Source organism: Pundamilia nyererei, unplaced genomic scaffold (assembly GCF_000239375.1).
Source record: "Pundamilia nyererei isolate P.nyererei 1_Seehausen unplaced genomic scaffold, PunNye1.0 scaffold00023, whole genome shotgun sequence".
In the NCBI taxonomy this organism is placed as follows: Eukaryota; Metazoa; Chordata; class Actinopteri; order Cichliformes; family Cichlidae; genus Pundamilia; species Pundamilia nyererei.
This window is the reverse complement of record NW_005187424.1, coordinates 636,437-651,097: the sequence shown is the minus strand read 5'-3', so window position 1 is coordinate 651,097 and position 14,661 is coordinate 636,437. Positions and strand designations below refer to the sequence as shown.

The following is a 14,661-nucleotide window of genomic DNA, read 5'->3' as shown; positions in this document are numbered from 1 at the left end:
AACAGTGTGAGGCTGCTGCCATCCAAAGGATAGCTGCTGTATTACAAACCAGTCGATTCGGTAATTGTTACCAAAATAAATAAATAAATAAATAAATAATTAATGATTTCCTTAATTAGAGAAAGTGCTTCAGTAATTTGAACTTCCACAAACATGTTTGAAAGCTTTAAAAACAACAACAAAAAAAAAAAATTACTTCATCATCTGTATGATTAAATATTCCTGACCCCATGTGAAAACAGCAGGAAATGTAGCACCATTACAATAAAGGGCAACAACAACGGATTCAGAATTTCACAAATAAAGATTTGAAAGAATTTTATTATTGAAACAAAGATCATCTCAGTCCCAGTCCCTTATGGTTTTCAAAAAGCGTGCTTTGGGTTTTAGCGCCAACATTTCATGACAGTCCTCCAAAGCCCTCTTTGCTTATACAGCAGCATGTATATACTGAAGGGAAAAGGAAAAGGGGAAGAAAAAACAAAACAAAACAAAACCTATACAAACAGATCATTTTGGCACAATCAACTCGTACATGGTAATCCTGTGCTGGCATATTATTACCAGTTTGCTCTCCATTGGATCAAAATATCTTTCACTGATAAACTCATTCACGATGGATTTTGACCAGAGAGGGAAATACAGTAATCATGTCTGAATCTTTGTAGAAAACAAGGTACAGTAAGAGTGACTGAAAGTCTTTGTTAAAAGGTGTAACGCTCGGTGTTGCAGAGTGTTGATACCAGTAACAAAACATTCCTCCTCACAGACTTCCGAGTCCCAGATCCAGCCTCGGTCTGAACCCGGCAGCATTTCTAAGTTCTGAACTTCATGTAGTGTTTGCATTAGGAGCAAGATGAAAATCTGAAACCTGACAAGTCCAGTGCGAAGCTCTGACCCCTCACAGGGAAACACTGAAGAACTTCCTACTGGATGGTAAATCAGACAAAATTAATGAGAACTGGAAGCGGGGAATTCTGTGACAAGTTCCTTTGCCAACATTTGGTAGAGCGTTTTGTGTCATCCCACTCAGTAAGCACTTTGGTATACATGCTGGTCAGAGTCACGTCTACTCGATTACATGATAATACAGTCGGACTAGGCCTCAGCGTGGATTTTAATATCCTTGGGCAGTTTTTTTCTTCAAGTAAAGATACAAAGACTGTTCATTGTAACTCATTCATAAAGCATGCACTCGGATGGACAAAGAAGTGTGTCGATTGGACAAAACCCCAAGGTAACAGCAAGATCAGAAGAAAAAGTGCAGATTCTCCATATTCACGTAAAAAGATCGATATAAGAAACGCACTTGCTGACGGCGCTCGACGTTTCTCGGGCATCTCGACTCGATGCTGACCCAGGAAACTGATTTTTTGGGTCGCTCCCTGTAAATACTTGACATCACACTTGGAAAAAGGCAAAAAGTGGTCCTCCTCTGAGCAGGAGGTCCACCGGGCTTCACTCGGAAGATGAACAAAAATGGCTTCATCTTAACAGTCGTCTCAGATGGACTAGCATGCGGGAAGATTAGCAGACAAAAACAAAAGTAAACGTGGTCTGAACACAACTGAAAGTGATAATGGTGCACAAGCCGAAACTTCCAAAACTTCCCGGAGATGAAAAGAAAAAGGCTGTAGGTCTGCATCCCATCTGCTTCAGCTTACAATTCAAGGATCTTCCGTAGTGCGAAGAAGGGTAACACTGACACCGAGCTCCTCAGAAAACTCGGACACATTCTGTTGCTACAAAAGTCGTAATAAACGGGAAAGACGATTCATTAACAGCAGAGAATAGTTTCTCACTGACGCAATAACTGAACCACAACTTAGGACCACCGCAGGAACAGAGCTCGGGAGTTCGTCCTGAAGGACCGCAAACCCGAGCCCCCCCTCCTTTAATACGCGTGCATATGATTTTAGAAACGAAAAGCTGAACGCACGTGACCGTGCGCACCGGTTTCAAATGAACAGTAATATCTGCATCTCTTTAAAAGAGATAAATAAAGAGAATAAAGTTATCCCAAAAGACTGACAGACGGGCAAGGCAGCTTCTGGATAAAATACAGGCAGACATTCAAAATGTGAGAACAGAAACTTTAAAGTACTGATACAGAGGAGTGTAAAACAGACTCCTCCCCCATTTTAATATCCAAAATAAATACAAAGAAATAGGTTCGACATCTCAACCATTCATTTTTCACTAAGTGGGGAAAACTTTTTCATCATTCGTTTAATTTTTTCCTCAACTCAAAAACAAATTCATTGCATTTGGCATTCAATCTGCAGCTTTCATCTCCGTGTCCCTCCTGTTCCCAAAGCAGGAAAAAGAATTTGGAAATCTCCCAAGAACGTGGCAAAGTTTCCATGTTTGACACTTTCACATCTCTGAACTATAAGCAGGGTGTGTAGAAAAACAGACCTGCACAGAGCCACATTTTCTGGATGCACACCAGGCTTCGCCTCATCTCCACAAAAGAAAAAACAAAAGAAAAACAGAGCGTGTCCCGCTTGGTTCCCACTAGAGCCTTTGGCCCCGATGAGAGGAATACTCCCTTCATGGCAATTTTTTTCTTCTTCTTTTCTCCCCACACAAGCAGAATCTGGAGCTTTCCACCATCTGCTCGGCTTCCAGAGATAACAGGGAACACAGTCTAATAACCACTTTTAAAGTTGCTGTTGATCGTACTCCGCAATGAGTTTCTTAATGTGCGCCAGTTTGTTGTGTAGATATTCACAGCGGTTCTTCTCTTGGCTGTAGTTTGGATTAGTCTGCGATGGAAAAAGCACAGCGTCAGAATCTGATAAACCGCTCACACACTTCATCATCAGCGTCAGTCAGAGCTACAACCTACCTTTTTTATTTTACGATACTCTTGAAGTATTTGATTGTGAACCGTCTGTTCAAAGAAGGAAAGAGTTTAAGTCATTTGTCTTCACATTAAAGGTAAAAGCGTTGTGTTTATTATACGGTTACTCGTGGTGCCGTGGAATCTTTTGCGTCTCTCTCGGGGTATTTACCTTGTACTTGTCTGTGCCGTGTTGGAGCTGTTTCAGCTCATTATCAAGCACCGTGAACTGCCGGGTGATGCCCTCTATTCGAGCATATAGTCCCCGGTACTCGCTGTACTCGGCGTTGAAATCATTTTTATACCTTTGACGCTGCTCCGGAGAGCTGATCACTGTATATTTCCTAAGGAGAAGAATACAGAAAAAAATATTACTGAACAAGAAGAGCCCAAACTACCAAGGACACTCCCTGTCTGGGCAGCATTTACTTTGGATTTTCTTTGTTTTTTTAAAATGTACTTTTACATTGTCTGCAGTAAAAAACAGATGACACAACACACAGCACAGTTGTAAGAGTCAGAGTTTCTCAGTTACAAGGCTTTTGTCAGTTTTCCACAAATAAATCATCGAGTTGACCTCGAAGACCTCAGTGGATGCGAGCCAAATTTGAGTGCATTGTTAACATGACCCCAACGTTTTATAAGAATTCTTTCAAAACTGTGTTTACAGACAGAAGGACACACAAACTTTACCAGAACCCAGAAATATAACCAACAAAAATAAGTTGTGAGGAGTGAGAAGAATCAATATCGGCTTTTAAGTCTGACGCTGCGGGAAAAGTGCAACTTAAACCGTAACCCAAAATATGTGTCATCACGTCTGCGTTCATGTTTGAGTTGTGGCTGTGAGGAGGAGGAGTATAATTTTTGTGTCTCAGCCACAGCTATGGAGCTTGGTGGCAAAAGGACGAAAAAGTAATGAGCGCTTTCTGAACACCAGCACGCACCAGTCTCCTTTACGTCACGTCTCACCACCAATGGGACGGTGAACCATCTCCTCATGTGTGACTCACGGTGGAGGCTGTCTCATTTATTCTGATGAGTTTAACAAGAAGAAATTTGTCAAAACTTGAATACTCACAATAAATAGTCTGCCACTTCAGGTGAAGATGAAGGAATACTGGTACTGTTACACATCCCATTAAGATCTGAAACGAGAACACACATTTGAATAATCTCAATGTGTCATCTGTGCAGGTCTCTAATGCAAAAGCAGAGAAACGTCAGTATGACTGTTATTTGTATTTAACTATCATCTTTTCTGCCAGTGAAATTAACAGGCGTGCATTTGAGGCACAAACTCGAACAGCAGGGGTCTCAGTTTGTTCGATAAGAATAAGACTCGTCACATGATGCATCACCTACTCACAGTGATGACTAACTGGAGAGCATCCAAATATCAAGTATCACTTTTATTCAGAAATCCACATCTAACGCAGTAAAATACTGTGTGTGTGTGTGTGTGTGTGTGTGTGTTGCTCTCACCTGTGCTTCTGTGTGGAATACTGTTGCTTTTGAGGTTTCCTAGGCTCGTCTCACAGGCTCTATTAGGCTCCGGCACACACTCGTCACGACTTTTCCTCTCGTTTTCCTGCTCCTTCTCCCTCACCTTCTCCTTATCTTTGCTCTTCTCTTTGTCTTTATGCTTTTTGGACTTCTTTTTAGACTTGGTGTTTAAGGAGGAAGAGCTCTTGTCCCGCGGGGCCTCCAGGATCGTGTGTCTGGGGGAAGATGTTTGAGGGAGCGAAGGCGGCTGACTGAACCTCTCGGGCACCGCCGATTCCTGAGAGTCACAGTCGCGTCCATTGTTGCTGGAGTCATTGCTGACGTCCGACAATGCTTCAAAAGGACGGGGGATGTCGAGCATGGGCAGTTGCTGGGAGCCGGACGGCGTGCCGCCATCTGGCGCTGAACCCACCACTACCGACTGCGCGCTGCCTGCATCGCCTCTGCCATTGGAAGAGCTGATCTTGCCATTAACCGGGGGTGTTGCAGCCTTGCTAGCGAGGTGCGATATCCTTGGCTTTTTGTTGGCGAGTGGGTCGATGAAGTCGGCAGCGGGCCGTTTCTGGCGAAAACAAAACAGTTTTAGTTTCATACCTTAAAACAGCGTTTGATATGAAATGGTGTTCCAGGTGAAATCAGACAGGGGAGAGACTAATGAGAGCAGAAAGCAACATAATGAAAACGACAAGACTACAGAGTATTCGAGGAAGAGCACTCTTAGCAGCAAAGACACAATGAGGACTGTGCTTCCTTTTCACAACAGCAGAGATTAGATTACAGACAGCCCTGTTTGACCCAGTCCACTCTGAAGACTTTGGGAGTGGCAGACTCGATGACTTTGTTTGCTCTCCTGACTTGGTGGTGTGAAACAAAGGCAAAGAGCCAGTGAAGAGCTCAGCTTGAACCTCCCAAGCTCTTCTAATCTTCTCCACACAAAGCACCTTTGACACCTGAGATCAAAAGTCTCCTGAGATGACAGCCGGAATGAAAAGACTTCTTTATGATTAGCCATGATGGAGGAGGCTAGACTTTAAGTTTCATGTTCATCAGTGTGGATATGCCTTCCCATTGTTCTGTAGCACTCCCTGATTCAGACCAGACCCAGCTCAGGTTTATGCTGCATTACCTGCTGTGATTCTGTCTTTTTACCAATGCAGCTAAAAATGGAGCCCGGAGGCCTGTGTGTGTGTGTATTCATATCTTTGTGGGGACCAAAAATTGTAAGTTGACTATGCTTGTGGGGGACTAACAACCCGTTATAGGGACAAAATGCTCGTCCCAACGAGTCTGAAGGCAATTTTCAGACTCAAAATGTGGCTTTAGTGTCAGGGTTACAATTCGGTTATGGGCAGGGTTAGGGTATTAGGGTAAGCGGCTAGGGAAAGCATTATGTCAACGAGATGTCCTCACTAAGATATGGAAACGTGTGTATGTGCGTGTGTTTACAGAGGGAGTGAGCGGAAAGGAAGGGGCAAACAGTAGGTGTCTGAGGCAAGAACAGCTGAGTGGAAGGAGCTATTAATAAAGCAGAGCCGCTTCTCCTCCCTCTGCTTAATGGAAGTGTAAATAATGGTAAATTTAGACGTCTGTACAGACCTAACAGGACAGGCAGTATGAAAATATCAAAAAATTGTTTAGGCAGTAAGGCAGGAAAACACAATTTCACGCAGATATAGTATACCCAAGAAGATATTTTGTATAATAACAAAAGTTAAGTATTCATGGAAACGTGTATATTTATTTAAAGATTCTAGGGGAGCTTCTAATATCCCTTAATGCGTAATTCTGACCAGCAGCAACCACTTAAGAAAACATTTACTCCTAAAGGCACTTTGGAAATTCACAGAGGAGGATACTAAGAGGAAACATTTATACTTTTGCAGACAGCCAGATGATTTAGAAAAACCCTCCTTGGGAAATACCAGACACCACCAGACTACTACAACAACAGTCCGGGGGTCAGGCTGCAGTGTTTGGTAAACTGGTGGAAATGGAAAGAAACGCTCCAGTACACACATTAGGTGGAAATAATCTTACCCCTATTCCTCCTGCCTTTCTACAAGGTTGCTGGAAACATACAAAATGCTTAAGCATGCTTTGTATTTACACTGAATTTTTTTTCTGCCTGGTCTGTATCTCAAACAGGGGTTTTCTATTCTTACATGTAGCTTCCTCCGTCTTAACCAGCCCTTTATCGTGGTCTGATCACAGGAAGAGACTTGTTATTAAATGTTCAGTCAGTAACGAGGAGGAGGAGGCAGAGGGAAACAGCAGATGAGGCTTTAGGAAAATGTGTGGAAGTGAGAGACGGGTTAAAGGAAGAGGAGGCTCACTTGAGATGGAGAGCAGCTGGCCAGCTCTTTCGGTGGGCTCTCTGGTGGAGGTGCAGAGCTGTTCTGGGCTTGTTTCCTAAGAGAGTTCATGCACACAGACAGAGACAGAGCCAAGAAAATTTAATGCAGTTTATGCATACCTGCAGTGCATTAAAACTCTTATCTATCCAACTATCCTGGTGAGTTAAAGCAACATATGCACTGGCAGCAATGAGGGGCTTAAAGTGCAGGAAAGTGATCTCTTTCAACCTCAGCGTTTGACCAGACACTTCCACACCACTAACACGCTTCTCAGGTCTGAAGCAATCATGGGCTCATAAAGTGTCTTTGAAATGACTTAAACCCTTACAGCTTAAAATCCCCTTTTCTAAGCATACACGGCAAAAAAAACAGAAAAAGAAATCTAGCTGAAATGTATTCTGTGACAAGCAAATTGTATGTACGAGGACTTCAAAGACCTGAGACAGTCACACTGAGAAGCTCACAGGGTAGCTATGACAACTGAGTGAAGGAGGAGGTACTTGAGAGCAGCATTTAATTATGTACAGAGAAGGCAAAGTTTCAATAATAAAATCTGTGCACATTTTTAACATTTAATGCTTTTTAATCTCTCCGTCACTGCAGTGTGTTTATTTAACGGCTGAACGGTTTTGGCAGCAGCTCGTGCACGATGAGCGAGAGAGTGCCACGACACTCTGAAGTGACAAAGAAAGTGGTGCCGCTGCTCACTTGGGGATGGACGCTTGTTGTGCCGGGTTACATTTATAAAGAGGTTACTTTTGCATGCTCCGACAATAACAGAACGTCGATTTAAAGGCAAACGAGCAATATTTACGCGCCGATCGTAACTGCCTCCATTACCCACGAATCATTGCACGGCCAGGTATGAACAAGGATAAACGGTGCATGCTACGTGCAACAACGTACACTTTCTGAGAAGCATAACTACACGTTAGATTGAAGCATCCCACGGCTACTGCGATTGGCCCGTCGATTCTCCCTGTGCATTTCCAGCTACGTTTAACGTTGAAGTACGATATCAGTGACAGGGCAACAATCAATGCCTCAGTAATCATCACTGTCAATATACAGAGGGGAAAAAAGTCACAGGATTTGTTCCTATCGACTGGCACCGCACGTGTAACAGCAGGACACGACAACAATGTTGACCACTTAGGTAGGATACATCACAGGCTCTACAAGGTATTCCCCACAGATATATGAATCAGTCATTAAAGTTGCTTTTTTGAAGCGGAACCTCAGTCCGCTGACCTGAGCAGAGTTCCAACGCTTGCTTAAACACTAGCAGTAAAAACAGAATTCACTGGACAAACACCACATGTGGCCATAAAAATAAAGACGCATGCAGAGATGCTCTTGCCACAGCTGAGGACTTTATCAGTAGGGGGCAGTTAGGTACACCAAGTCTCGTCAGTGCCGCACCCTTGTAAAAATCAAGGCGTGTGTGCGTGTGAGTGAGAGAGAGTGAGTGTGCAGCTGACACTCAAAGGCAGGCAGGAGTGAGAGCAGTGAGACAGCGGGCTGAACCTTGGACAGGTGCCACTTCACACACAGATCAGCATGGGCTGGAACACTTGCATCATGTGCGCCCCACTCATGTTGCTGTGCGACTCCTGCGTGACTGACTGCATTAGCTCCAAACACTGGAGGAGCCACGGAGGGGGAGGTGGTATTTAGGTGGGAGGCTGTTTGCTAGTCAGCTGATAAACTCCCCCAAAAAGAGCTCAAAGTACAGTAAAGACACACAAATTGGCAGCAAGCATGTACGGATGTTAAAAAGAAAATACAAGAGCACACACATGAAATACTGACTAGACTTTCCGACAAAAAACGGAGAACTGCTGCAGTGCATGAGACTGTGTGTTGCATTATGAACACTCAGTGTTAATATCTTGGCTGCCTTCAGGTGTGGGCACAGTTAAGGTTACTGTGGATAATTGGAGCTATTCTGGAGTCCACTACATAAACACAAACTGAGGACTGAATGTTGCTGGTCTATATATAGCCGGTCGGACGCTCGCTCCCTCGCTGGCTTGCTTTTCCTCGGCGTTTCAGACCATGAGAAACCAGATTTTTCCACCGGGACGGAGGCCAGCAGCTCACGCTGTTAACAAATACAACTCTAAGAGGAAATTCAGTGGAATGCAGAAATCTTCCTGGGGCACAGAGAAAGTCGAGCACATTGATACCTCCCAAAAAAATAAAAAATAAAAAATCCTTAAAGAAAATTATTTCAATCCAAAAATATCCTTATACATGCAACGATCACGTCTCATAAACGACACGAGGAAAATATTAAAGAAAAATAAGCATGCATAGATATTAAACATTACTTCTATGCGCCGTAAGACTTTAAACTCATAACCATCACGCTGGCGCTTAACTCTCGCCAGAAATACAAACAAGGTGCTTTTCAAGATTTTTAAGCCACAACACGTGAGATGAAAGTTAAATCTACCGATCTACCAGAAATGCTGCTGTACAAATGAACACTGCTACAGTATCAGAGCCTTCTAACTGCTGGCATGCTATCCCACTGAACACACGTACACATATTCATTGTAACTGCTGACATACCTGAACAGAATTCTCTTGAGAAGCTGCTGGTCTCCTTCTGTGTAGCCTGGCCAGTCCTTCTGAATTTCCTTATACAAAAAGTCCTTTAATGTGAAAGTGTTTTCTCTCCCATTCAGGTTTGCAACCTATGAAAGGAGCAGAAATCTCAGGTGAGCCCAGCTACTATCAAAGTATCAGGAAATCTACATGATGGCCAAGAGTGTGTGTGGGACCTGTTGCAGGTGGCTATCCAGGGAGTCTTTGTCTAATGGCGAGAGACCATCCTTCTGCAACCTCAGGATCAGCTCGGGCTTCTTGTAAGGCTTGAGAGCCAGCAGGTGGACGAGGCGCTCTCGGAGCGGCCTGTGCTGAGTTGCGCTCTTCTTCAGCGTACTGCTCGAGATGATGACGGGTCGAGACGTCCTCCGTAAGGGGGCGACATCTGAGAGTCCAGGTGCCGGTTTCCGGATCTGAACCTTCTTACCTGAGAAGAGTTAAAACGCACAGACTGATGTTACACATTTTAACGGATCTTTCAAAGAGCAGTCTTAGGAAAATCGTCTGCAGTTTATTTACGAGTTACGACGAGACGCTCGTCTTATGATGATTTTAATTATAAGGGGTGTTTATTTATCACAAATAAACACAGTGTTAGAAAAATGAGTCATCAGGTTGCTTTTTGGTTGGCAGCCAGTGTATTTTATTTTCTTAAGAACAAAAACTGCAATTTCATCACAGCATCTTTGGACACAGTGGCTGTTAAAGGCTGGGAGAGCTTGCAGATGACTCATAGGTGACGCATTGTGAAATGATCTTAAGTTCAAGCCTGTGTGGCAACACTAAACTTCCAGCAAACAGCGGTGATCGCCATCTCCCAGTGACACCTTGCTTTCGGATCACCTGGTGAGACCAACAGCCCGTTTGCTTCCTAGCACGCGGACCGAGCGTGCTTGACTCAGAGCCTCATGGTGAACAGGCTCACACTAGATTTCTTTTTTTTGTAGGCAGCGAGGCAGAGCCGCTGCGGCTTTCTGCTTCGACTGACACTCAGGGCACTGCGGTGCGGCTCTGATACCAAAACAGAGATTCAGGAAGTGGACGTGTTATGTGTGGATGTGCCTGGGGGCATTTCCTCCTCTGTGTGTTTTTAAATTACATTCAAGGAGAAATGGATCAGTGCGTATGAGCCTTTACAGCAAGCACGCATGCTGTTACCGTGAAAGTACACTGCCGTTCAGACACAGGTCACTTTCTGTTAACGCTTCATTCAGATAACCACAGCGAGGAAGCTCAAACACTGGTACAGTGAGAACCCATTCACCAGCAGAGCACGGGCCAAGTGTGGGTGTTTGCAGGGAAATATCGCTTCACACGAACCAAAAGCTCAACACTGGTAGTCTTACTAGTCTGTGTGAGTAGGAGACTCTGAAAATGACAGACCAACAGTTGGTATTCATGTGTCATAGTATCGCGTTTTCTCACCTACGTATCGTCCCCCAGGCTTGATGACGATGGCACTCCTGCTGCGAGTCTCCTCCTCAACCTGGGCCATGCTTTCCTTGGCCTTCTGGTAGGAGTCGTCTGTGGCACATACTGTAATCTTGTCCTGGATCCCACCCAAACAATCCAGCTGAATGCTCCCTTCACTGCCAAAACAAAAAGGAGGTGGTGAGAGAGGAAGACGGAGAATGAATGGACAGAAGTTTGAACTGGAAAAAATCCCATTAGAATCCCTTTTATTGGAGATGGGGAATAAGACACTTGTGATACATTTAAACGAGTCCTACTTTAAAGTATTGCAACAGTGTATTTATAACATTAAGTATTAAAGACTATTTTCACTACTCCACCCCTTCACCGTGCATTCCTGCCCACATGAGAGCCATTAAACCCCCCGGAGGGCACAACTATTATTTTTTCAATTTCCAGCCAACTGTGGGTTCCCACAGTACGACTCACTGCGGCATCAAATCCTATTCTTTCACAGACTTTCCGGCTCCCTTTGATTAGGATTTGGCAGAAAATGAGATGGTGCTAGCACAGTTGGTGGAAGCTGAGCTCTGTCATTTGGGTTTTAGACTGCAACTGGAGGTTGACGAGGATCAAGTCGGAGATTCGAATTAACTCCAGCTGACCCACTTTTTAAAAATACTTTGAGAACAATGGGGTCAGAAACTTGACAAGTACAAGAACCTTGTAGTTCCTCATTCTGTTCCTCCATTTCCTTCCTCTTTGACGCACACATCTGCCGGCATTAATTTGATTCAGTCACAGTTTGCGGACATTATGTGTCGAGTCTTTCCCACCTCTACTTGCTGGGATGGGCCCGACCACCCATGATTGAAGTTTAACTGTACTGGAACACCAGATAGCTTAAGTTCTTACCTCAACATTATTTTGCAAGAATATTTTGTATATTTTGTTGTCACTCAGCTCGCGGCACCTTTTCATATTTAACTGGAAAAAGATGAAGAACGATTGAACCATTTACCAAAGTTCATAAACGTCACAGCGTCCCGGAGCCGAAGCCCCCATTGTCTTCATCTATGCTGCCTGTAAGGTGGTGAATTGAGAGACCTGATGATTGGCCTCAGGTCCCGAGTTCAACAGTATTTCCAAGCAACAGTCTGCCTGAAAATACTCATTAGATAATTAAAGTCCAAAGACTGCTGACTATTTACACATGGTTTAAATATGTTGACAGAACATGACATTACATCTTGTGTTTTTATGGAGTGTTCCTAGTGCCAGTCCCAAGCCCGGATATATGGGAGGGCTGTGTCAGGAAGGGCATCAAATCAAACATGCGGATTCATCTGCTGTTGGAGGACTGACTCCTTGGGTAATACGCGACCGTAGGCACCTTTGTGTATTTACATAAGAGAAATTAATAAGAAAGCACTGCTTGTGTTTGCGCTCTTCACCTGGTGATGTACTGCTGGATGCAGTCGAAGCTGCCCTGCGGGTTATCTCTGCCCACATTCGACAGGTAGAAAGTAAAAGTTTGGAGTTCGCTTGAATTTTCTGAGCGTGGTATTGAAATTTTCTGTTGAAGACAAAAACAAAACACACGATACATTAACTCAGCATGAAAGTAAAAAATGGATTTCACAAAGGTCTGATGCATATTACAAACACGTTTAACATTCTTTCCAGACACTTTTCCTGTATGTTGTTTGCATTGCTGTAAACAGGATGTCACTGTGGTACATAATATTTAAGAAGAAGAAAAAAGCTTATAAAGCTCCAGGGATTTTCTGCTCATTTAAAAACCACGCAAAATGCATGTAAATCTACCACCTTGTGTTTCTACGGCATTCATTCACAACTACAGAGTGTTTTAATTGTTGTCCAAACGCACCACTAAAATATGTTAGCAGAACAACTATGGTAGGTATTTCTGCAGTCTGTGGCTTTGGATGTAGTTGCAGTGCGCACATACTACTCTGCCCCCACAAAAAACCCTCTGGATACTTTGGTTAAGTAGAGGAAATAGTTTTAGAAGAGAGCCGAGATTCAGATGTTGTGTTTTTCCTTTAAAGTAGATAGAGCATAACTACAATAGTGCCCAGTGTGAATACAGCTGACATTTTAATGCAGTGCAAAGACACAGGCTGGTAATCATCTTAAAAGGGCAATGTGTAGAGTGAGCGGAGAAAGCACGGGGCGACACCCAAACCTTGGCTGACACACTTCTGATTCACCTCAAAATGATTTTATTATGCTGTGAATTCAACAGCGAATTGATTCGTCGCGTAAAGAAACTTCTTTATTAAAGGAGTGCGAGCGGAGGCAGAGGTTTGTGTTTTAAGCACATCTGACCAAATTCAAGTGGTGTCACCGCCAAGGTCTGTGCATCACACTGTGCCAGTGCGACAAAAGGCTGACGTTACATTTTTGGTGGTTTTGGACACCTAGCAGAGGTCCTCTTGATTGGTGAGCAGGTTACTGCTGGTGACCCAGCCTCGATCTGCCTGTGACTCACAAGCTCCTTAATCAGTGCTGGAAGTCACATGCAGGCGGCTAAACCGTTTTACCAAAGACAGAAAGTGTGGAGGCTGCAGGTGACACAATCACCTGTATTTTCCTACCTCTAAAAACTGTTCCATAACTCTGAAAACAGCTTTGTTAACAAAAGGGAAAATGATCATTTAGAAATTATAGCACACTTTTTCTTCGTTATCTGCATTAGCCCAGTTAATTAGCAGCAGTAACACTGACCACCCTACTACACTGTACTGCCTGTATTTACAAAGAGAGAGTAGGGACAAGATCAGGTGTAAGAGGAGGGAAACTCAGAAGTTCCTTTCTTATGGAACAAAGTATGACTCAAGTGCACAACAAGATTTATGAAGAGTGAAGTACACCGCCTGCGCTCAGAAAACAGCACAACTGTAAGAAAAACACCCATAAAACCAGCCACACCTATCAGCACCATCTGGTGATTGTGCTCACATCCACGTTTGTCCCGTTTAGGAAATCTGGCCCTATATGTACTCAATGTTCTTGCTCCATTTTGTAATGAGCCCCGACCCCATCGCTCGTCTTTACAGATCAACCGGCAGTGTTGCCATTGCAACAGAGAGTGTACTTGCAATAAAACTCTGGCCTACAGCAAACAGGAAAAATACAGACTATGCAGATAAAAGCAGCTTACTCTAAGATCAGTAAGGGCATTTCTATTGAGCGTTTCACGCTCAAAAATGTATTGCCATCAAAGCTAGCAAGCATCTCCAGGCTTTCAGCACATTATAAAACCCGTTACGGCAGTTTAAGAACACGAAATGCACGTGGGAAGAAGATCAACAATGATACAGTATGTCATGGTGTTGAAAGACACCTACATATCCAGTTTAAACATACTGTACGTGTGTCACGTTTAGTTGAAAGAGCAGCAGATCAATGTGTTGACTGTGAATCCAGATCTAATTAAGAGGCACCAGAGCTGACTGAGAGGCAGGGCACAGGGGAGTGACTCAGTGACTCAGTGACTCACGCTGGAGAGGATGAAAGAGTGAGAAGAGGCTCCTCCACACCAAATGGCTCAGGCTCCACGCTAACAAACTGTCGAAACCACCACGTGGACGTAGGGCTGCTCGATTATGGCAAAAATGATAATCACGATTATTTTCACTGAAATTGAGATCTCAATTATTTGACGATATTTATTTAACCCTTTAAGACCTACTATAGAACCAAGTCCGTCAGAGCTTATATTATTTTTTTACATGTTGTAGTGCCATTTGTGGGAGCATTTCAAGTTGCTATACAACTGTTATAGCCCATATTTTAATAATATGTATGCATTAAGTCCATAGTAACTACATTAATTGCAAAAAAGTGCAATGAACTACAAAAAAAATTGAAAATCGTTTGTTTTTTTTACATATATTTCTACTT

At 43.5% G+C, this 14,661-nt stretch overlaps 1 protein-coding gene across 1 annotated transcript in view; it reads right to left on the bottom strand.

The window, feature by feature from the left end:
• Positions 1 to 303: 303 nt before the first annotated feature.
• ell (elongation factor RNA polymerase II) overlaps positions 304 to 14,661 on the bottom strand; it is a 33,999-nt gene continuing 19,641 nt past the window's right edge. Inside the window, exons 3-12 of the mRNA XM_005727083.1 lie at positions 12,186 to 12,307; positions 10,744 to 10,907; positions 9,495 to 9,745; positions 9,283 to 9,407; positions 6,685 to 6,760; positions 4,331 to 4,913; positions 3,927 to 3,993; positions 3,018 to 3,189; positions 2,852 to 2,896; positions 304 to 2,768 (exon numbers count right to left, since the gene is read on the bottom strand). Of these exons, the coding sequence (XP_005727140.1) occupies positions 2,664 to 2,768; positions 2,852 to 2,896; positions 3,018 to 3,189; positions 3,927 to 3,993; positions 4,331 to 4,913; positions 6,685 to 6,760; positions 9,283 to 9,407; positions 9,495 to 9,745; positions 10,744 to 10,907; positions 12,186 to 12,307 (1,710 nt within the window). The 3' untranslated portion in view covers positions 304 to 2,663. The remainder of the gene's footprint in view (positions 2,769 to 2,851; positions 2,897 to 3,017; positions 3,190 to 3,926; positions 3,994 to 4,330; positions 4,914 to 6,684; positions 6,761 to 9,282; positions 9,408 to 9,494; positions 9,746 to 10,743; positions 10,908 to 12,185; positions 12,308 to 14,661) is intronic.